General features: G+C 51.2%; 1 protein-coding gene across 1 annotated transcript in view; it reads right to left on the reverse strand.

The window, feature by feature from the left end:
- Positions 1-22,526, reverse strand: part of TTC16 (tetratricopeptide repeat domain 16) — a 253,336-nt gene extending 230,810 nt beyond the window's left edge. The window contains exons 1-4 of the mRNA XM_069236961.1: positions 22,470-22,526; positions 14,640-16,926; positions 14,218-14,408; positions 10,606-10,696 (exon numbers count right to left, since the gene is read on the reverse strand). Of these exons, the coding sequence (XP_069093062.1) occupies positions 10,606-10,696; positions 14,218-14,408; positions 14,640-16,898 (2,541 nt within the window). The 5' untranslated portion in view covers positions 16,899-16,926; positions 22,470-22,526. The remainder of the gene's footprint in view (positions 1-10,605; positions 10,697-14,217; positions 14,409-14,639; positions 16,927-22,469) is intronic.
- Positions 22,527-23,710: the final 1,184 nt, after the last annotated feature.

Consider the following 23,710-nt stretch of genomic DNA (forward strand, 5'->3'; position numbering starts at 1 on the left):
CCTGGCATAGTTGGCACAATCCCATGATCCCAGTGGTCTGTAGCACAGACCCTGGTACTGCCAAACTGCCCTTCCTGGGGTTTCACTGCAGCTGCTGCTGCTGCCAACCCCTCAGACAGGCAGCTGCCCTCCTGGGGTCCAGCCAGGCCTGGCCCAGGATGGCAGAACAAAGAACTTCCTCTGAGAGAGGGTGTGACACCCTCTCCCTTTGGAAAATGGTGTGAAGGCAGGGGAGGAGTAGCCTACCCCAGCCTCTGGAAATGCTTTGTTGGGCACAGAGGTGCCCAATTCTGCATAAGCCAGTCTACACCGGTTCAGGGACCCCTTAGCCCCTGCTCTGGCGCGAAACTGGACAAAGGAAAGGGGAGTGACCACTCCCCTGACCTGCACCTCCCCTGGGAGGTGTCCAGAGCTCCTCCAGTGTGCTCCAGACCTCTGCCATCTTGGAAACAGAGGTGCTGCTGGCACACTGGACTGCTCTGAGTGGCCAGTGCCACCAGGTGACGTCAGAGACTCCTGCTGATAGGCTCCTTCAGGTGTTAGTAGCCTATCCTCTCTCCTAGGTAGCCAAACCCTCTTTTCTGGCTATTTAGGGTCTCCGTCTCTGGGGAAACTTCAGATAACGAATGCATGAGCTCAGCCGAGTTCCTCTGCATCTCTCTCTTCACCTTCTGATAAGGAAACGACCGCTGACCGCGCTGGAAGCCTGCAAACCTGCAACATAGTAGCAAAGACGACTACTGCAACTCTGTAACGCTGATCCTGCCGCCTTCTCGACTGTTTTCCTGCTTGTGCATGCTGTGGGGGTAGCCTGCCTCCTCTCTGCACCAGAAGCTCCGAAGAAATCTCCCGTGGGTCGACGGAATCTTCCCCCTGCAACCGCAGGCACCAAAAAGCTGCATCACCGGTCCCTTGGGTCTCCTCTCAGCACGACGAGCGAGGTCCCTCGAATCCAGCGACTCTGTCCAAGTGACCCCCACAGTCCAGTGACTCTTCAGCCCAAGTTTGGTGGAGGTAAGTCCTTGCCTCACCTCGCTGTGCTGCATTGCTGGGAACCGCGACTTTGCAGCTACTCCGGCCCCTGTGCACTTCCGGCGGAAATCCTTTGTGCACAGCCAAGCCTGGGTCCACGGCACTCTAACCTGCATTGCACGACTTTCTAAGTTGGTCTCCGGCGACGTGGGACTCCTTTGTGCAACTTCGGCGAGCACCGTTTCACGCATCCTCGTAGTGCCTGTTTCTGGCACTTCTCCGGGTGCTACCTGCTTCAGTGAGGGCTCTTTGTCTTGCTCGACGTCCCCTCTCTCTTCAGGTCCAATTTGCGACCTCCTGGTCCCTCCTGGGCCCCGGCAGCGTCCAAAAACGCCAAATGCACGATTTGCGACTAGCAAGGCTTGTTGGCGTCCTTCCGGCGGGAGGCAGAGACCCTAAATAGCCAGAAAAGAGGGTTTGGCTACCTAGGAGAGAGGAAAGGCTACTAACACCTGAAGGAGCCTATCAGCAGGAGTCTCTGACGTCACCTGGTGGCACTGGCCACTCAGAGCAGTCCAGTGTGCCAGCAGCACCTCTGTTTCCAAGATGGCAGAGGTCTGGAGCACACTGGAGGAGCTCTGGACACCTCCCAGGGGAGGTGCAGGTCAGGGGAGTGGTCACTCCCCTTTCCTTTGTCCAGTTTCGCGCCAGAGCAGGGCTAAGGGGTCCCTGAACCGGTGTAGACTGGCTTATGCAGAATTGGGCACATCTGTGCCCAAAGAAAGCATTTCCAGAGGCTGGGGGAGGCTACTCCTCCCCTGCCTTCACACCATTTTCCAAAGGGAGAGGGTGTAACACCCTCTCTCAGAGGAAGTCCTTTGTTCTGCCATCCTGGGATAAGCCTGGCTTGACCCCAGGGGGGCAGAAACCTGTCTGAGGGGTTGGCAGCAGCAGCAGCTGCAGTGAAACCCCAGGAAAGGCAGTTTGACAGTACCAGGGTCTGTGCTACAGACCACTGGGATCATGGAATTGTGCCAACAATGCCAGGATGGCATAGAGGGGGCAATTCCATGATCTTAGACATGTTACATGGCCATATTCGGAGTTACCATTGTGAAGCTACATATAGGTATTGACCTATATGTAGTGCACGCGTGTAATGGTGTCCCCGCACTCACAAAGTTCGGGGAATTGGCCCTGAACAATGTGGGGGCACCTTGGCTAGTGCCAGGGTGCCCTCACACTAAGTAACTTTGCACCTAACCTTTACCAGGTAAAGGTTAGACATATAGGTGACTTATAAGTTACTTAAGTGCAGTGTAAAATGGCTGTGAAATAACATGGACGTTATTTCACTCAGGCTGCAGTGGCAGGCCTGTGTAAGAATTGTCAGAGCTCCCTATGGGTGGCAAAAGAAATGCTGTAGCCCATAGGGATCTCCTGGAACCCCAATACCCTGGGTACCTCAGTACCATATACTAGGGAATTATAAGGGTGTTCCAGTAAGCCAATGAAAATTGGTAAAATTGGTCACTAGCCTGTTAGTGACAATTTGAAAGAAATGAGAGAGCATAACCACTGAGGTTCTGGTTAGCAGAGCCTCAGTGAGACAGTTAGGCACCACACAGGGAACACATACATATAGGCCACAAACGTATGAGCACTGGGGTCCTGACCAGCAGGGTCCCAGTGACACATAACAAACATACTGAAAACATAGGGTTTTCACTATGAGCACTGGGCCCTGGCTAGCAGGATCCCAGTGAGACAGTGAAACACCCTGACATACACTCACAAACAGGCCAAAAGTGGGGGTAACAAGGCTAGAAAGAGGCTACTTTCTCACACGACCCCCCCCCCAAACGAAGGACAATAAGGCTAACCTTGGCCAGTTGAGACTTTATTGTCTAGGTGGTGATAAGTAGAGAGTAGCTCTGCAATAGACTGGTTACTCCCTTTATCATCCACTATATGGTTACTTCCCTGTGGGGATGTAAACCACCCTGTTTGAAGTTTTTTAGCTAAGCAACAATGTGAAGATGTATTTTCAGAGTTTCTATCAGTAAGTTTTAGTTTAGAGCAGTGGGAATTGTCCACTGAACGTATTTGTAGTGATGGAAATGCCAGACAGGGATGCTGTCTCAATAAAGCCATAGCTGGGCAAAAACTTTGTCCATATGGCTGGAAGAGAGAACAGGGATGCTGTTTCTCTTGAGTTGGAGCAGGGCAGGGCTGTCCAATGAGCTCCACACTAGGGCAGGGATGCTGTCCTAAGTGTTGTGAGGCAGTGCAGGGTTTCTGCACTAAAGTTTCTCTGGGAGGGTTGGAGGGATGCTCCATGTTAACTAAAATGGTGCTCTTTTTCTCACCAATGTTAGTTATCCCACAGAGAGGTACTTCCACCTCAGGGAGTACAGTTTTGCCAACTGATGATTCCCTTGGAACAGGTGCCACCCCAGGAGAGGTTTCTCCCACCACAGGAATGGTATCCTGAATGGTAGGGTGGTTAGGGGATACTGTGATACCCTTTTTACCTGTTGATGGAGAGGGATCCTGAGTTTTCAGGCCTTCTCTCCTTTGCTTTTTCATTTCAGTAGAAATGAGAGGGAACAATTCCTCAGGGATGCCCAGCATGGCTGCATGGGCATAAAACTCTACATCAGCCCAACCTGAGGCCTCTAGGTCATTACCTAAGAGACAGTCTACAGGTAAGCTAGGTGATACCACCACCTGCTTAGGGCCAGTAACTCCACCCCAACTAAACTGAATTATAGCTAAGGGAAGAAACTTAGTGGAGTTATGGACATCAATAATCTTATACTGTTGTCCAATGATGTGTTGATCAGGGTGCACTAGGTTTTCAGTCACCAAAGTGATACTGGCACCTGTGTCCCTGTAGGCCAAGGCCTCAACACCATTTATTGAAACTGTCTGCCTGTACTTATCCATTGTAAGGGGACAAGCAGCCAGTGTGGCAAGGCCAATGCCACTAGGTGTGACAGAAACTGTCTTGGGACTGACTACCCCAGTTTCTACTATGGACCCATAAGTGAACCCAACTACACCCTTAACTTGACTGTTGCCAGCAGTCCCACCACTAGTACCACTACTGCTAGGGGCACTAGAGCTTGATGTATTAGTGGTGGCAGGCTCAGGGGGTTTACCTGGACAGGACTTATCCCCTGGCCTATGGCCTCTATTTTTACACACAAAGCACCAAGGCTTTTTAAATTGTGTAGGTTGAGAAGAAGAGGAAGAATTTGTTTTATCCCCACCCCCTGAAGAGTGTTTAAGATTTGAAGTGGGATCTTTGGTTTTACCCTTGTCCTCATGCTTATCTTGAGATTTTTCACCATCTTTCTTCTTAGGGCCTGATTCTAACTTTGGAGGACGGTGTTAAACCGTCCCAAAAGTGGCGGATATACCACCTACCGTATTACGAGTTCCATAGGATATAATGGACTCGTAATACGGTAGGTGGTATATCCGCCACTTTTGGGACGGTTTAACACCGTCCTCCAAAGTTAGAATCAGGCCCTTAGTGTTCTCTTTGTCACCCCCTGTATGAACTTTTCTGTTCACCCTTGTTCTGACCCATTTGTCTGCCTTCTTTCCCAATTCTTGGGGAGAGGTCAGATCAGAGTCCACCAAGTACTGGTGCAACAAATCAGACACACAATTATTAAGAATATGCTCTCTCAGGATCAAGTTATACAGGCTGTCATAATCAGTAACTTTACTGTCATGTAACCACCCCTCCAAGGCCTTCACTGAATGGTCAATGAAATCAACCCAGTCTTGTGAAGACTCCTTTTTGGTCTCTCTGAACTTTATCCTGTATTGTTCAGTGGTTAAGCCATAACCATCCAGGAGTGCATTCTTAAGAACTGTAAAATTATTGGCATCGCTTTCTTTCACAGTAAGGAGCCTATCCCTACCTTTTCCACTAAATGATAGCCATAGGATAGCAGCCCACTGCCTTTGAGGGACATCCTGTACAACACAGGCCCTCTCAAGTGCAGCAAACCACTTGTTAATGTCATCCCCCTCCTTATAAGGGGGAACTATCTTGTGCAGATTCCTGGAATCATGCTCTTTTGCAGGATGACTATGGGGAATACTGCTGCTGCCACCATGGGTTTCTAAACCCAACTTCTGTCTTTCCTTCTCTAGTTCAAAAGACTGTCTATCCAAATCCAGCTGTTGCTTTTTAAGCTTCAGTCTGGTTTGTTCCACCCTCAACTTATTGAGTTCCCTCTCTAACATTCTGTCATCAGGGTTGGTGGGAGGGACATTCCTAGATACAGAGGTATGATGGGAATGAACAGAAGGAGACCTGTCCCTTACAGAAGCCACCCTAACAGCTTGGCTAACAGAAACATTACTACCAGTATGGTGAGAATAAATGCTTTTGCTATGATGTGAGACAACACTATTTGTATGGTGTGGCTCTCCATCATTACCAACTATGCTAGACTGTCTAGTAATGGGCAGGCTAGGAAGTTTCTTTCCTGAATCTTTTCCTGGGGGAGTCCCTGAATCAGATTGGGAACTATTAGGTACTTTTTCAACAGATGGGGCACTTATAGCCTTATCTTGTTCTCTAAGCATGTTAATTAACAATTCCAAGGAAGAATTCTTCTCTACACTCAAACCTCTCTCTATGCAGAGACTCCTTGCTCCTTTCCAGCTAAGGTGATCATATGCAAGTTTGGACAGATCAACATTTTGGCCTGTGCCAGACATTTTTAGAGAGAGTTAAAGTGATAGAAAAAGAGAAAAAAGTTTTCAGAACTTTTTAGAAAGACAGAAAAAAACTTTTTAAACTTTTAAGAACTTTTTGAAAGTTTAGAAGTACTTTTCAGCACTTAGAAAAGAGTGAAAAGAGGAAATGCAAAACTTTTTGGCTATGTGTATATACACTGACCTTGTTTTGTATATTTTTCTCTTATGAAAAGTACAATGACAAGAGTGGTAAGTAGTCTCAAAGCACTTATCCCACCACTGCACAACCAATGTAGGAGGCTGGACTGGCTTGTAGTGAGTACCAAGGGGTACTTGCACCTTGCACCAGGCCCAGTTATCCCTTATTAGTGTATAGGGTGTCTAGCAGCTTAGGCTGATAGATAATGGTAGCTTAGCAGAGCAGCTTAGGTTGAACTAGGAGACGGGTGAAGCTACTACAGAACCACTTAGTGTCATATGCACAATATCATAAGAAAACACAATACCCAGTTATACTAAAAATAAAGGTACTTTATTTTTATGACAATATGCCAAAGTATCTTAGAGTGTACCCTCAGTGAGAGGATAGGAAATATACACAAGATATATATACACAATAGCAAAAATATGCAGTATAGTCTTAGAAAACAGTGCAAACAATGTATAGTTACAATAGGATGCAATGGGGAAACATAGGGATAGGGGCAACACAAACCATATACTCCAAAAGTGGAATGCGAACCACGAATGGACCCCAAACCTATGTGACCTTGTAGAGGGTCGCTGGGACTATTAGAAAATAGTGAGAGTTAGAAAAATAACCCTCCCCAAGACCCTGAAAAGTGAGTGCAAAGTGCACTAAAGTTCCCCTAAGGACAAAGAAGTCGTGTTAGAGGAATAATGCAGGAAAGACACAAACCAACAATGCAACAACTGTGGATTTCCAATCTAGGGTACCTGTGGAACAAGGGGACCAAGTCCAAAAGTCACAAGCAAGTCGGAGATGGGCATATGCCCAGGAAATGCCAGCTGCGGGTGCAAAGAAGCTTCTACTGGACAGAAGAAGCTGCGGTTTCTGCAGGAACGAAAAGGGCTAGAGACTTCCCCTTTGGTGGACGGATCCCTCTCCCCGTGGAGAGTCGTGCAGAAGTGTTTTCCCGCCGAAAGAACGCCAACAAGCCTTGCTAGCTGCAAATCGTGCAGTTAGCGTTTTTGGACGCTGCTGTGGCCCAGGAGGGACCAGGAGGTCGCAAATTGGACCAGGAGAGAGAGGGGACGTCGAGCAAGACAAGGAGCCCTCTCAGCAGCAGGTAGCACCCGGAGAAGTGCCAGAAACAGGCACTACGAGGATGCGTGAAACGGTGCTCACCCGAAGTCGCACAAAGAAGTCGCCGGAGAACAACTTAGGAGGTCGTGCAATGCAGGTTAGAGTGCCGTGGACCCAGGCTGCACTGTGCACAAAGGATTTCCGCCGGAAGTGCACGGAGGCCGGAGTAGCTGCAAAAGTCGCGGTTCCCAGCAATGCAGTCTAGCGAGGTGAGGCAAGGACTTACCTCCACCAAACTTGGACTGAAGAGTCACTGGACTGTGGGGGTCACTTGGACAGAGTTGCTGGATTCGAGGGACCTCGCTCGTCGTGCTGAGAGGAGACCCAAGGGACCGGTAATGCAGCTTTTTGGTGCCTGCGGTTGCAGGGGGAAGATTCCGTCGACCCACGGGAGATTTCTTCGGAGCTTCTGGTGCAGAGAGGAGGCAGACTACCCCCACAGCATGCACAAGCAGGAAAACAGTCGAGAAGGCGGCAGGATCAGCGTTACAGAGTTGCAGTAGTCGTCTTTGCTACTATGTTGCAGGTTTGCAGGCTTCCAGCACGGTCAGCAGTTGATTCCTTGGCAGAAGGTGAAGAGAGAGATGCAGAGGAACTCGGATGAGCTCTTGCATTCGTTATCTAAAGTTTCCCCAGAGACAGAGACCCTAAATAGCCAGAAAAGAGGGTTTGGCTACTTAGGAGAGAGGATAGGCTACTAACACCTGAGGGAGCCTATCAGAAGGAGTCTCTGACGTCACCTGGTGGCACTGGCCACTCAGAGCAGTCCAGTGTGCCAGCAGCACCTCTGTTTCCAAGATGGCAGAGGTCTGGAGCACACTGGAGGAGCTCTGGACACCTCCCAGGGGAGGTGCAGGTCAGGGGAGTGGTCACTCCCCTTTCCTTTGTCCAGTTTCGCGCCAGAGCAGGGCTAAGGGGTCCCTGAACCGGTGTAGACTGGCTTATGCAGAATTGGGCACATCTGTGCCCAAAAAAGCATTTCCAGAGGCTGGGGGAGACTACTCCTCCCCTGCCTTCACACCATTTTCCAAAGGGAGAGGGTGTAACACCCTCTCTCAGAGGAAGTCCTTTGTTCTGCCATCCTGGGACAAGCCTGGCTTGACCCCAGGGGGGCAGAAACCTGTCTGAGTGGTTGGCAGCAGCAGCAGCTGCAGTGAAACCCCAGGAAAGGCAGTTTGACAGTACCAGGGTCTGTGCTACAGACCACTGGGATCATGGGATTGTGCCAACAATGCCAGGATGGGATAGAGGGGGCAATTCCATGATCTTAGATATGTTACATGGCCATATTCGGAGTTACCATTGTGAAGCTACATATAGGTATTGACCTATATGTAGTGCACGTGTGTAATGGTGTCCCCGCACTCACAAAGTTCGGGGAATTGGCCCTGAACAATGTGGGGCACCTTGGCTAGTGCCAGGGTGCCCTCACACTAAGTAACTTTGCACCTAACCTTTACCAGGCAAAGGTCAGACATATAGGTGACTTATAAGTTACTTAAGTGCAGTGTAAAATGGCTGTGAAATAACGTGGACGTTATTTTACTCAGGCTGCAGTGGCAGGCCTGTGTAAGAATTGTCAGAGCTCCCTATGGGTGGCAAAAGAAATGCTGCAGCCCATAGGGATCTCCTGGAACCCCAATACCCTGGGTACCTCAGTACCATATACTAGGGAATTATAAGGGTGTTCCAGTAAGCCAATGTAAATTGGTAAAATTGGTCACTAGCCTGTTAGTGACAATTTGAAAGAAATGAGAGAGCATAACCACTGAGGTTCTGGTTAGCAGAGCCTCAGTGAGACAGTTAGGCACCACACAGGGAACACATACATATAGGCCACAAACTTATGAGCACTGGGGTCCTGACTAGCAGGGTCCCAGTGACACATAACAAACATACTGAAAACATAGGGTTTTCACTATGAGCACTGGGCCCTGGCTAGCAGGATCCCAGTGAGACAGTGAAACACCCTGACATACACTCACAAACAGGCCAAAAGTGGGGGTAACAAGGCTAGAAAGAGGCTACTTTCTCACAATAGGGCAGCTTGCTACTAGTCCTAGTGGTGGGTCTACGTACAGGGCAGCTTGCTACTAGTCCTAGGGGTGGGTCTATGTACAGGGCAGCTTGCTACTAGTCCTAGGGGTGGGTCTACGTACAGGGCAGCTTGCTACTACTCCTAGGGGTGGTTCTACGTACAAGGCAGCTTGCTTCTAGTCCTAGAGGTGGTTCTACGTACAGGGCAGCTTGGTACTAGTCCTAGGGGTGGGTCTACGTACAGGGCAGCTTGCTACTACTCCTAGGGGTGGGTCTACGTACAGGGCAGCTTGCTACTAGTCCTAGCGGTGGGTCTACGTACATGGCAGCTTGCTACTAGTCCTAGGGGTGGGTCTACGTACAGGGCAGCTTGCTACTGGTCCTAGGGGTGAATCTATGTACAGGGCAGCTTGCTACTAGTCCTAGGGGTAGGTCTATGTACAGGGCAGTTTGCTACTAGTCCTAGGGGTGGTTCTACCTACAGGGCAGCTTGCTACTCGTCCTAGGGGTGGGCCTACGTACAGAGCAGCTTTCTACTAGTCATGTGGGTAGGTCTTAGTGCCTGCTGGGGCAGCCAATCTTGCACTTCCTTCCGTTACGGCACAGGAGGCTAACCCTTCACTTAGACCCAGGTGCCCTGCGTTGCCCACCCAAAATTTCCCTTAATTACCCTCTGGTGCGGGCATCTCACTTAATCCCAGATTCCCTGCACTGGTGTTTAATGTGGGAAAGTCGCCCTCTCAGCTGAGCACCGGTGCAGTTGAGTGCCCACCAGCAATAATGCTCTTCAATCCCTGATGGCTTGGGAGACTCAGCCCCTCACCTTGAGCCAGATGCGCTCTTGGTGCACCCAAGATGAAGAAGATAGCGCCATCCATTCCACTACAGCGTGTAGGGGCGGGATTACCCAACAACTAAGAGGAGCCCGGGTACGTAGTAAATGAAACAAGAAGTGGTCACACTCGGAGCAACCAGTACTTTGTTTCTTAACAGAATGAACCCAAAACTAAGCAAGTAGCTACAATAAAAACATTATGAGGAACACACACAATAATGGTGGACAAAACACCACATATTTATATTATACATATGTTGCAGAAGGAGAAGAAAGTGCAGACAACAATATAAATTAAATTGAGCTGGGGCTTAAGCTAATAGTGAAGTAAAGTCCCATGTAGTGATCAAGCCAGTTATGGACACGTCAACGTTTCGCTCACTTCACAGGGCTTAGAGGGCCCTCATCAGGAAAGAAGCTAAAAGAATCGGAGGCTTTACAGAGGCCGTGTACGCTACCCATACAAACACTGACCAATGTACAAGTTGAACTTGTAATGGCTTGGTGTACATGTGTACCAAAAGGCACGCTAGGAAAGGAGACGCTAAATGACACAATCCAACGCTGCATGTCAAGAAGTAGATGCTCGCTTGATGCTCGAGTGAATCCACATCAATGCCCTCATTATCCGCTTGTGAGCACAGAAATGGATTGCGTTTTTTGGAACAAATTCTACTAGTGGCCTTCTCAGGAGATGGCAGCTTCCTACCTGTTCAGGCTGCAGGTTTATAGCTTTAGTAAAGGCGATGACTGCTTCCTCTGTGTCTCCCCGAGAGAGGAGGGCCAGGCCCATCTCATAGCTGGAGGAAGAGAAATAAACAGTTTCAAAGGATGTAAACTGCTAATTTATGCATTAATATTAAGAATACAGTCATGACTGCACCATCGACCGGCTACAATACAACCATCTACTGTCAGAAGACAAGTTTACAACTCAACACTCCACAACACTAATATTTACATAGAAAGAAGGTGTCACAGGAACACCTGAATCCTCAAAAATAAGGGCTCAACAATGCACCTCATTCTGATATACTCAGATGGACACAACGTAAGAGGCTGGCCATCTATGTAGTGTACAAAACTAGACACACTGTACCGGGGTCCAGGCAACCACACGTGGTTTCCAGGGATAAAAATCAGACCACCTAATGCTCTAATTTTTAAGGTAGCTGGTCGAGCAGTTAGGTTAATTCAGGAGATGTGCTAAGCATTTGTTGTACTCACAGTATCAATCATGCACCACACACACTCAATGAATAACTCAAGAGCAGAATTTATAAAAATACTTCAGACTTTTATATACATTTTAAGACCAAGATCTTTAAAATAGGTTAAGTACTTTTTGAGTTATGACTTTTTCAGTTTTTAATAAAGTTTGTTTTTCTGTGCGTAATTACGCACCATAGGAATCAATAGGTAGTCACTTTTTAAAACACATTCAAAATCGTACAGTTGGGTTACCAGTTTCTTCTTTTGCAGGATGTAGCAGCAGTCAGTGGGCACCTTGTGCCAGCTGGAGAGCCTCGGGCGGCCACCAGGTTCCGGCGGGAGCAGCGTTGCAAAACCTCTTGGCACAGGCATAGGGCCACCTGGAGGGGCCAATTAGAAAAGGAGCTGATTTGCAGATTTAAAGTTGGTGCCTGGTGGTCCCCTTGAGCTGTTGAGGTCACAAGGGGTTGGGGACCTGGGGCACACAGCTATTCCTGTGATGCAAGGTCAGGGCGGCCAGGAGCAGGGCCATTTGGAGGTCTTGGATGCTGTGCGTAAAGGGACCCTTTGGAGCTGGAGCTAAGTCTTCTTCTGTGGGTCTTGCAGGACATCGCAGGCTCTGGTGGGAGGTCCGGGGTGTCACTGAAGTTGCTCACTGGGGCTTCCTCCTGGTCCAGTTGCAGCGCTGGGTGAGCTGTTTTTGGGGTTGTCCAACGTGCACTGACCAGTACTTGGGGTATTGGCACAACTCAGCCATGGGAGGGCGCTGTGCCACCAAAGTTGGCACATTTGCAGGTCTTGTCCAGGCTGTCATTGGTGTGTCATCGAGTCCGGCTGCGACTTCTGGTTGTGGAGATATCGTCCGGTCGGTGAAGTGACCCCCTCCGGTTTGTTGGTTCCTTGTGGATTTCTTTGATTTCTTGAGTGGTGCCTCCACTCAGGAGGGAGATCTCCGGCTATTTGCGAAGCCTAGAGGTCCTCAGGGTCTTTTGAGGTTGGTCCTGTGGTCAGCTCCTCCTCCGCAGCGATTGTCGGGACTCTGGTGCAGAAAGCAGGGGTCTTGGAGCATCTTCTGGTGCAGCAGGTCCTCTGTTTTTGTCCTGTTGGGTTATTTCTTGCGGTCTTCTTTTCTTCCAGATGAATCTAATTTCTTGGTCTAGGGGAGCCCACTAAATACTGAATTTAGTTGGCGTTTTACGGGGAACTTGATAGTGTCCAATGGGACACCTAGCCTTGGGTGGCTACACCCACTACAGTGACCACTTCCTGTGGGAAGGGTCACTTCCCTAAACCTCATTGGCTATTTTCCTGCCATCCAACATGGAGGAAAATAAAATGGTGGGTCCACTTCTCCTGCAAGCCCCTAGGGGTAGTGCATGCTCAGTGAGGCAACTCCTTCTACCCTTTGCCTGGTTTCCCGCCTTTGCTCCTGCCAAAAGTGGGGGTTTGCAAGGGGAGAAGCCGTCTGCTGCTAGCAGCAGGCCTGGAGGCACGAGTTTCTGGGGCAGTAGCCCTTTGAAGCTCACTGCCAGGGTGTTGCACATTCCTGAGGGAGCGGGTGTTAGCTCCTCCACCCAGGAAGGGCATTGTTTTACAAACCAGAGAGCTATGGGTCTCCCCCAGGTTTTTGTATTGGCTGTCCGAAAGTGGCAGGCTGGTTGGAACCAGTCAGCAACTTTGCCAGTTAGGTTAGCTTTTGCAGGGGGCACCTCTAAGGTGACCCCTGGGAACATTTTATAATAAATCTGATACTGGTACCAGTTTGGATTTATCATTCTGAGTTGTTTGATACCAAACAACACAGGGTGCAGAGTGGCCATCATGTAGCTGGGGAAATTGTGTAGTTGACCAGTACCCAGTACATGTACTTAATTAAAATGGCTGCTCTATTGACTCACTATGGCCCGGGTTTGGCACGGACACAGTGGAAACATACTGCTCATGCACTTATGCCCTCACATATAGTATGGTGCACCCTGCCTTAGGGCTGTAAGGCCTGCTAGAGGGGTGACTTACCCATAGGGTGGACAGGGCACACATGTCGAGTTTGCCTTTTTAGGCCTGGCAGTGCTTGGTGCATCTGGGTACAGGGTTGTAGAGGGTGGCACAATCAGTGCTGCTGCCCTCAGGGGCCTACTCCTACTATCCCATGCCCTGGGTACTGGGGTACCCATTTACTTGGGTCTTACAGTGATATGTAAAAGTGTATCTAATTGTGCCAAGCATCAAAACAGATTTAGAGAAAGAGGCCTGGCCCAGGGAGCCTGGTTAGCAGGGACCCTGGGCACTACAACTTATAGGACACATCAACATCAGGCAAAAAGTGGGGGCTAACCATTCAAAAAGAAGCCTCCTCTCACACACAACCGCTCAGCAGCTAAGTCCTGCAGACGCAGGAAGTACAGGGCCAGCTATCCCTACAGTCACAGAGGTACTGGTCCAACTAACCCAACAATCACAGAGGTACAGGTCCAACTAACCCGACAGTCACAAAGGTCCAGGTCCAGCTAACCCTAAAGTCCTAGCCATACTGATCCAAGTAACTCTACAGTCACAGAGGTACTGATCCAAGTAACCCTACAGTCACAGAGGTACTGATCCAAGTAACTCTACAGTCACAGAGGTACTGATCCAAGTAACCCTACAGTCACAGAGGTACTGATCCAAGTAACTCTACAGTCACAGAGGTACTGATCCAAGTAACCCTACAGTCACAGAGGTACTGATCCAAGTAACTCTACAGTCACAGAGGTACTGATCCAAGTAACCCTACAGTCACAGAGGTACTGATCCAAGTAACTCTACAGTCACAGAGGTACTGATCCAAGTAACTCTACAGTCACAGAGGTACTGATCCAAGTAACTCTACAGTCACAGAGGTACTGATCCAAGTAACTCTACAGTCACAGAAGTTTAGGGCCAGCCAACCAATGAGACAAAACAGCTCAGCTGCCACCCCCTGAGGAGTACACAAATGCTGTCAACACTTTATAACAGACAACAAACACAAGGGGACAGAAAAGCACTTACACTACTGATGATGTCCGCGATGTAAAGAGACGGTCACCACACGTCCGTGCCGAGAGACCTTGGGTGAGGGTTTACTTACTGCTCATTGGCTCTGGACTGCACGATGTGAGGAAAGGAGTAGACATTCTGATGGTCCTTCCTGTCCTCGATCTGCCAGAACACTTGGCTGGAGCCGAAGACCCGCTTCTCAGATTTTTCTCTGGCTTCTTGCAGCTTTTCCTCAGTCACAGCTGTTGTGAACAGGTCAGAGGCCTCAGTCTTCTGTTCCAGCTGCAATGGAAGAGTAGATATTAAACCACCAAGTCAAGAATGGAGTCGCAAGTAAATGACAGTAATCTACAGTTACACTGCTTTTGGATTCCTTCTCTCAGGACAGAACGTGCTGTCACTGAAGAGTTACTATAGCCACCAGGTTTAGAAAGCAGATATAGTATACCAATCAATCTGCCCTCCCTAAAAAAAAAATCATCCCCAGAAGATCAGCACAAACAGATAACTCACTGTACTGGTCCAGGGCGCATCTCTCTTCTCACTGGTCCAGGGCGCATCTCTCTTCTCACTGGTCCAGGGCTCCTCTCTCTTCTCACTGGTCCAGGGCTCCTCTCTCTTCTCACTGGCCCAGGGCTCCTCTCTCTTCTCACTGGCCCAGGGCTCCTCTCTCTTCTCACTGGTCCAGGGCTCCCCTCTCTTCTCACTGGTCCAGGGCTCCCCTCTCTTCTCACTGGTCCAGGGCTCCCCACTCTTCTCACTGGTCCAGGGCTCCCCACTCTTCTCACTGGTCCAGGGCTCCCCACTCTTCTCACTGGTCCAGGGCTCCCCTCTCTTCTCACTGGTCCAGGGCTCCCCACTCTTCTCACTGGTCCAGGGCTCCCCACTCTTCTCACTGGTCCAGGGCTCCCCACTCTTCTCACTGGTCCAGGGCTCCCCTCTCTTCTCACTGGTCCAGGGCTCCTCTCTCTTCTCACTGGTCCAGGGCTCCTCTCTCTTCTCACTGGCCCAGGGCTCCTCTCTCTTCTCACTGGCCCAGGGCTCCTCTCTCTTCTCACTGGCCCAGGGCTCCTCTCTCTTCTCACTGGCCCAGGGCTCCTCTCTCTTCTCACTGGCCCAGGGCTCCTCTCTCTTCTCACTGGTCCAGGGCTCCTCTCTCTTCTCACTGGTCCAGGGCTCCCCACTCTTCTCACTGGTCAAGGGCTCCGCTCTCTTCTCACTGGCCCAGGGCTCCTCTCTCTTCTCACTGGTCCAGGGCTCCTCACTCATCTTCCTGGTATGTGACTTTGTGATCTTCTCCTTGGTCCACGGCATGGCGCTCTTCTCACTGGTCCGTGGCTTAACACTTCTCTCCCTGGTCTTCGGCTCCATGATCTTATCACTGAATTGTACGTCCTTGTTCTTCTCGATGGTCTGCAGCTTCACGCTCTTTACACTAGTTCGTGGCTTTGCACTCTCATCACTGATAAGTGGATCCTTGCTCTTCTTACTGGTATGTGGCTCTGCAATTGTCCCACTGGTCTTCTGCTTCACACTCTTCTCACTGGTCTTTAGCTCTGCATTCTGGTCACTGATCTGTGGCTCCTTGCTCATCTTGTTTGTCTGTGGCTCTGTGGCTGACTCACTGGTCTGTGGCTCTAGGTTCTTCTCACTGGTCTGTGGCTCTGCAGTTGTCTTGATGGTTTGCGGCTCTGCATTTGTGTTGCTGGTTTGTGGCTCTGGGTTTTTCTCACTTGTCTGTGGCTCTGCAGTTGTCTTGCTGATTTGTGGCTCTGGGTTCTTCTCACTTGTCTGTGGCTCTGCAGTTGTCTTGCTGGTTTGTGGCTCTGGGTTCTTCTCACTGGTTTGTGGCTCTGCGTTTGTGTTGGCAGTTTGTGGCTCTGGGTTTTTCTCACTTGTCTGTGGCTCTGCAGTTGTCTTGCTGATTTGTGACTCTGGGTTCTTCTCACTTGTCTGTGGCTCTGCAGTTGTCTTGCTGGTTTGTGGCTCTGGGTTCTTCTCACTGGTCTGTGGCTTTGCAGTTGTCTTGCTGGTTTGTGGCTCTGGGTTCTTCTCACTGGTCTGTGGCTCTGCGGCTGTCTTGCTGGTTTGTGGCTCTGGGTTCTTCTCACTGGTTTGTGGCTCTGCGTTTGTGTTGCCAGTTTGTGGCTCTGGGTTTTTCTCACTTGTCTGTGGCTCTGCAGTTGTCTTGCTGATTTGTGACTCTGGGTTCTTCTCACTTGTCTGTGGCTCTGCAGTTGTCTTGCTGGTTTGTGGCTCTGGGTTCTTCTCACTGGTCTGTGGCTTTGCAGTTGTCTTGCTGGTTTGTGGCTCTGGGTTCTTCTCACTGGTCTGTGGCTCTGCGGCTGTCTTGCTGGTTTGTGGCTCTGGGTTCTTCTCACTGGTCTGTGGCTCTGCGGCTGTCTTGCTGGTTTGTGGCTCTGGGCTCTTCTCACTGGTCTGTGGCACTGTGGTTGTTTCACTGGTCTGCTGATCTGGGTTCGCATCACTAGCCAGCAAGTCTGAGCTCATCTCACTGGTCTGAGGCTCTGTGCTCTTCTCACCGGTCTGCAGCTCTGCATTCTCTTCACCATTCCACGACTCAACACTCATCCCACTGGACCGCACCTCTTCACTCTTCTCACCAGCGAACAGCTCTGCACTCTCTGAAATGGTCCTCAGCTCAGGGTTTGTGGCACCGGACCGTTGCTTGTCAGTCTCCATGTTTAAAGTTTCAGTCCTCACCACACCGGACATCGGCTCACTGTGACCTTCTATCTCTGCGTCTGCCATTCTGCCCTTTTATTTCAGTGTGATCAATCTGAAAAAGACAGAGTAGGGGAGCAGTCAGAAAGGAGATAAGGAAGCAGCAATGAAGACTCTTAAAGAATAAGGAATGTCCACACTGCACACAACTCTATTGAAAAGGCACCTGAGGGCATTCCCCTGAAAGAAAACCCACCCAGGGCCTCAATGTACCCTGAAATCCATCATCATCTACACATTCCAGACACCCCAGATCAAAAAACACTTCTTGTTTACAGAGCTAGATAGCAGAGTAAACCTATGATCAGTTTACAGTAATATTCTGTGACACATCTCTTCTACAACAGAAACTTTGTCAGTAGGCTCAAACCTAAAATGTGCTCTTATAAACTGAAGCTCTGTCACAACAATGTTGCTCTTCCTGTTATTCCACAGGGAAGGGGCCTAGCAAACCCAGGTCATTTCTAAAATTGAACTCAGTAACTTGCTGCTCACTGGTCCACCAGGTCATGACTTAGACCTTTAAAAGCCCTAATGCACTCTACGGCCCGACTCCTTGCTGGCAAAAGACACTTCCACCACTTCCCTTCTGTTTTCTCCTCAGTATTCTGGCTCATTGGAGGCCACAAGCACTTTCAAGATCACATGCACCATATAGACGACTATTCACTTAAACACTCCCTCGCATCTCACCTCAACACCTTCTCTGTCTGTTGGAATTAAAAGTCTAAGAGGTATGCTGTCTGTATGCCTTAATCTAGCAAAGATAAAGAAATCGTCAGCACTGAAACACACCTTTTCATGGAATGGCCCTAAAATCTGGAACTTACTCCCCACCTGCCTACAGAAAGCTACATTTTTTGCTCAATTTAAGCAAGATCTAGAACAACTCCTTAAAAAGTGGAAACTATCCTAACACGTGGCTTGATTAGACTCAGCCCATGGAATGCACATTTGAATTTACCTCTCTTTTAACAAAAATGGTTTTGCCTACTACATATGTACTTCCCTCAGCATGATGGCATACATTCTGTACCTATTTCATAGATTCACTATTGTCTTCTTGTATTCAGTTGTATATTATAAAGCACAAGGACACCCTGTACTGGGTTGAGCAGCGCTATTTAAAAAAAACAAAAAGAAAGAGAGATGCACCTTACTGCTAGGAAATCGGAAGGACGGTCACCCAAGCCCTTGTAAGCAGCAAACTGGACTATGGCAACGCCCTCTACGCAGGAACCACGGCCAAGCTCCAGAAAAGTCTGCAATGCATACAGAACGCCTTTGCATGCCTCATCCTGGACATCCCCCCCCACAGCCACATCACAACCCACCTGAGAGTCCTGCACTGGCTCCCAGTCAACAAGAGAATCACTTTCAAACACTTCACCCATGCTCACAAAGCACTGCACAACACCGGACCAGAATACCTCAACAGATGGCTCTCCTTCTACACCCCGACCTGACAGCTTCGCTCCCCTGACCTTGCCCTCACCACCGTCCCAGGCATCCACAGAACGAATGCCGGTGGCAGATCGTTCTCCCACCTCGCCGCCAAGATGTGGAACACCCTTCCCACCCACCTATGTCAGACAGAGGGCCTACTTACCTTCAGGAGACAGCTCAAGACCTGGTTGTTCGATCAGTAGCAGCCCCCCCCATCAGTGCCCTGAGACCCTAACGGGTGAGTAGTGCGCTTTACAAATGATTTGGCTGATTGACTGATTTGAAGAGAGAGCTACACCTGACTGCTAAGAGAGAGCTGCACCTGACTACTAATAGACAACTGCACCTGACTTCTAAGAGAGAGCTGTACCTGACTGCTAATAGACAGTTCACCTGACTGCTAAGAGAGAGCTGCACCTGACTGCTAAGAGAGAGCTGCACCTGACTGTTAGGAAAGAACTGCACCTAACTGGTAAAAGACAGCTGCATCCAGTGACCGCTCGTGGGAGGGAAAAGGGGCGGTACGCTGCGGCGCATGACAAGGAAAAAAAAAAGAATACATATATATATTTTTTTATTTACTGTTATTGCTGTGCCGCACTGATAAGCTCCTCCATCCTCGACTGCAGGAACAGGCTCCCAGCCGGCCCTGCGCCCAATCCTAATGCCGCTTTAACGCTGCTGGCAGCATGAAAGCAGCATTAGGATTGGACAGAGCTCCCAGCCAGGGCGCTCCCAGGCAGAGTTAAAGTCTCTGCCTGCTGTCTCTAACCCGGTTGGAGATAGCCTAGTCTGCATATGTGTTTGGCCGGCCCATAACGGCCGGCCAAACATACAAGCTCACTGAGGGGGAGTGCAACGTGCTCGTCACGGCCCGTGGCCCCATCCCTTTTACAAGAAAACTAAAATAAACATAGTTTATTATGGTTTTCTTGTAAACGTTTTGCAGCTGGTGCTGGGGGGGGGGAGGTGGAACGAAGCTGCTCCACCATAGCGGAGGAGCCGCCCCTGGCTAAGAGATAGCAGTGTTCTTCTTTCAGGACTCTGCTATTGTTCGTATCTTTTTTATGTAACAAGTGGGGGAGCTGGAGTGTCTTAGAACTCTAAGAGTTGGGAACCCGTAACGAGGGGCGGACTCATGAAGGACATTACGTAATCAATCTGGAAGTGTCAGGGTGTGGTCTTTAAGGGTTAACGGGATATCGAGAGTTAATTTCCATGGTGTACGCTGATGAGTAAAGATGTTAACTCAATATTTATACAAACACCTTTCTCTCCTATATCTTTCTACATACAAACAAAAATACAAATCCTTCTCGACATATAAATATTTTTTATTAGACAAAAAAATATTTTACTTTCCTCAAAATATAAAACTAGAATATTATAAAACAGACATGGAAGCACAAAGACAAACAAAATATAATCATAATAATAATAACCACTGAAACCACCTCAATCGTACTCACATTCAACCAATAAAAACAGATAATCACGTTTTACCAAAATCAATTCAATGAATATATGATCATAACACATATTTTTCTATTGTTTTTTTTTGTTTGATACGACCTTGTAACAAATAGTTTGATTACGATGACATTCAAAATATCAATAAATTTAATTCTTATAGCCAGCTTTAATCATAATACATAAAGGGGGTCATTCCGACCCCGGCGGTCAAGCACCGCCAACAGGCTGGCGGTGCTCCACAGGGTATTCTGACCGCGGCGGTTCAGCCGCGGCCAGAAAGGGAAACCCGGCGGTCTCCCGCCGGTTTTCCGCTGCCCTGTTGAATCCTCCATTCTGACCCCCATACCGCCATCCTGTTCCTGGCGGCTTCGGCGGTATGGGGTGTCGTGGGGCCCCTGCAGTGCCCATGCCAATGGCATGGGCACTGCAGGGGCCCCCGTAAGAGGGCCCCACCCTGAATTTCAGTGTCTGCTCAGCAGACACTGAAATTTGCGACGGGTGCTACTGCACCCGTCGCACATCCTCCACTCCGCCGGCTCCATTCGGAGCCGGCATCCTCATGGAGGGGTGTTTCCCACTGGGCTGGCGGGCGGCCTGTTGGCGGTCGCCCGCCAGCCCAGTGGGAAACCCAGAATACCTGCGGCGGTCTTTTGACCGCGCAGCGGTATTCTGGCGGTTCCCTCCAGACGGGCGGCTCCCGCCGCCCGCCGGGGTCAGAATGACCCCCAAAGTCCTTAAGCCAGCCGCCAAACTCATCTCTAGTGGTCAAATCCATATACGGCACCCATCCTTGGTGCTCCGTATCTGCCAGTCGCAAGTTTGATTGTCCAGCCAAAAATTCAACTGATTTTTCCTAAAGATGTTAACTACAAGCTCCGTGAGTGATGTGTTCTTGCACATGCTAGCAGGCTGGGGAGGAGACAACACCTTCTCCTCCTGTCCTTCTACCTCTATTCTACCCTAGCCACCTCCCTCCCTTCCCGTCTTGTCCCTCTGCCTCCCTCCTGCCCCACCCTGCAGACCCCTTGTCATCTTGTCCCTCATCCCCCTCCTCATCTTCCCCTGTACCTCTCTCCTGCCCTCATCTGCCCATCCCTTGTCATCTTGTCCCTCCTCCCCCTCCTCATCCTGCCCCTGTACCTCTCTCCTGCCCTCATCTGCCCACCCCTTGTCATCTTGTCCCTCCCTCCTCATCCTGCCCCTGTACTCTCTCCTGGCCTCATCTGCCCATCCCTTGTCATCTTGTCCCTCCTCCCCCTCCTCATCCTGCCCCGTACCTCTCTCCTGCCCTCATCTGCCCATCCCTTGTCATCTTGTCCCTCCACCTCCCTCCTCATCCTGCCCCTGTACCTCTCTCCTGTCCTGATCTGCCCATCCCTTTTCATCTTGTCCCTCCACCTCACTCCTCATCCTGCCCCTGTACCTCTCTCCTGCCCTGATCTGCCCATCCCTTGTCATCTTGTCCCTCCTCCTCCCTCCTCATCCTGCCCCTGTACTCTCTCCTGCCCTCATCTGCCCATCCCTTGTCATCTTGTCCCTCCTCCCCCTCCTTCCCCTGTACCTCTCTCCTGCCCTGATCTGCCCATCCCTTGTCATCTTGTCCCTCCTCCTCCCTCCTCATCCTGCCCCTGTACTCTCTCCTGCCCTCATCTGCCCATCCCTTGTCATCTTGTCCCTCCTCCCCCTCCTCATCCTGCCCCTGTACTCTCTCCTGGCCTCATCTGCCCATCCCTTGTCATCTTGTCCCTCCTCCCCCTCCTCATCCTGCCCCTGTACCTCTCTCCTGCCCTCATCTGCCCACCCCTTGTCATCTTGTCCCTCCCTCCTCATCCTGCCCCTGTACCTCTCTCCTGCCCTCATCTGCCCATCCCTTGTCATCTTGTCCCTCCTCCCCCTCCTCATCCTGCCCCTGTACCTCTCTCCTGCCCTCATCTGCCCATCCCTTGTCATCTTGTCCCTCCTCCCCCTCCTCATCCTGCCCCTGTACCTCTCTCCTGCCCTCATCTGCCCATCCCTTGTCATCTTGTCCCTCCCTCCTCATCCTGCCCCTGTACCTCTCTCCTGCCCTCATCTGCCCACCCCTTGTCATCTTGTCCCTCCCTCCTCATCCTGCCCCTGTACCTCTCTCCTGCCCTGATCTGCCCATCCCTTGCCATCTTGTCCCTCCTCCTCATCCTGCCCCTGTACCTCTCTCCTGCCCTCATCTGCCCACCCCTTGTCATCTTGTCCCTCCCTCCTCATCCTGCCCCTGTACCTCTCTCCTGCCCTGTCCGTCCTTTGTTATGGTGTCCCTCTGCCTCCCTCCTCACCTTGCCCCTCCGCCTCCGTCCTGCCCCATCCTTCTGCCCTTGTCTTTGTGCCTCGCTCCCACCACAGCCTGACCCCACCTCCCCCTCCTGCCCCTTCCCTTGCACCCTAGACCTATCCAGGCATAGGTGCCCAGTTACACAGGCCCATGCGTGACCTGCGGCTCCAGTACAGGCTCTTCCCTCTGAATTCTGGGACCTGTAGTCCAGTTTTATAACAGAACAAACAGAACTACAAGTCCCAGAATTCAAAGGGAAAAACCCTGGGCTGGAGCAGGACGTCACGCATGGCCCCGGGAAGCCTGGCTGGGCTGCCTGCACCCCTCGCCCCACCACCCCACCGGGGCCCTTCTCCCCTGTCCCCTCCTCTCACCGTTGCCCCCTCGCAGCTGCCCTTCTGCTCCTGGCTTCCCCGTTGCTACGCGGTAACCAAGGCGTGACGTCGCCACCACGGCACGCGGCGCTAGCTTGTCCTTCTTCTTTGTTTATTGTAAACGTCACAGAAGACGGAAACTCGTCCTCTTTCTGTGGACGCCATCTTGGCACGGGCAGAAGTCGGAGTCTGCGGACGGTGGTACGGGCTCGGCGCTCCTCGGCTGTGCCCACGGTTCGCGCACGGCGCGGGATTTCAGTGTCCCTGCCCACGGCACCAGACTGGCACTGCCCACCACTGCGAGTATCCTGGCCGCAGAACGTCCGCAGCCCATTCTAAGATGGCGGCCCGGCTAAGGGTGGCTAAGCGGGCTGCAGCTTGTTATCTAGAGCTTAGTTACTAGGACGGTCTCCAGGGGCGGAGCTCGGTCGCGAGGGCGGTCTCTAGGGGCGGGGTTCGGTCGTGAGGGCGGTCTCCAGGGGCGGAGCTCGGTCGCTAGGGCGGTCTCCAGGGGCGGGGCTCGGCCGCGGGGGCGGTTTCCAAGGGGCGGCCTTCCATTGGCGCTGCCGGATTCAGAGATGGGAGGAGCACGAGGCAGTGGTAAGCACCGCCCCTCGGCAGCCCGTGGCCTATGGTGGCCGCCTGAGCCCTTCCCGGGGGTGGTACCAGCCCATCCGCAGCTGTGGTGGCCACCTGAGCCCTCCTGGGGGTGGTACCGCCCCTACACAGCCTGTGATTTCCACCTGAGGCCTCCCGGGTAGTGGTACTGGCCCCTCCGCAGCCAGTGGTGGCCACCTGAGCCCTTCCCGGGGGTGGTACCAGCCCATCCGCAGCCAGTGGTGGCCACCTGAGCCCTTCCCGGGGGTGGTACCAGCCCATCCGCAGCCAGTGGTGGCCACCTGAGCCCTCCTGGGGGTGGTACCGCCCCTACACAGCCTGTGATTTCCACCTGAGGCCTCCCGGGGGTGGTACCAGCCCATCCGCAGCTGTGGTGGCCACCTGAGCCCTCCTGGGGGTGGTACCGGCCCCTCCGCAGCCAGTGGTGGCCACCTGAGCCCTTCCCGGGGGTGGTACCAGCCCATCCGCAGCTGTGGTGGCCACCTGAGCCCTTCCCGGGGGTGGTACCAGCCCATCCGCAGCTGTGGTGGCCACCTGAGCCCTTCCCGGGGGTGGTACCAGCCCATCCGCAGCCTGTGGTGGCCACCTGAGCCCTTCCCGGGGGTGGTACCAGCCCATCTTCA

Source organism: Pleurodeles waltl, chromosome 6 (genome assembly GCF_031143425.1).
Source record: "Pleurodeles waltl isolate 20211129_DDA chromosome 6, aPleWal1.hap1.20221129, whole genome shotgun sequence".
Classification (NCBI taxonomy): Eukaryota; Metazoa; Chordata; class Amphibia; order Caudata; family Salamandridae; genus Pleurodeles; species Pleurodeles waltl.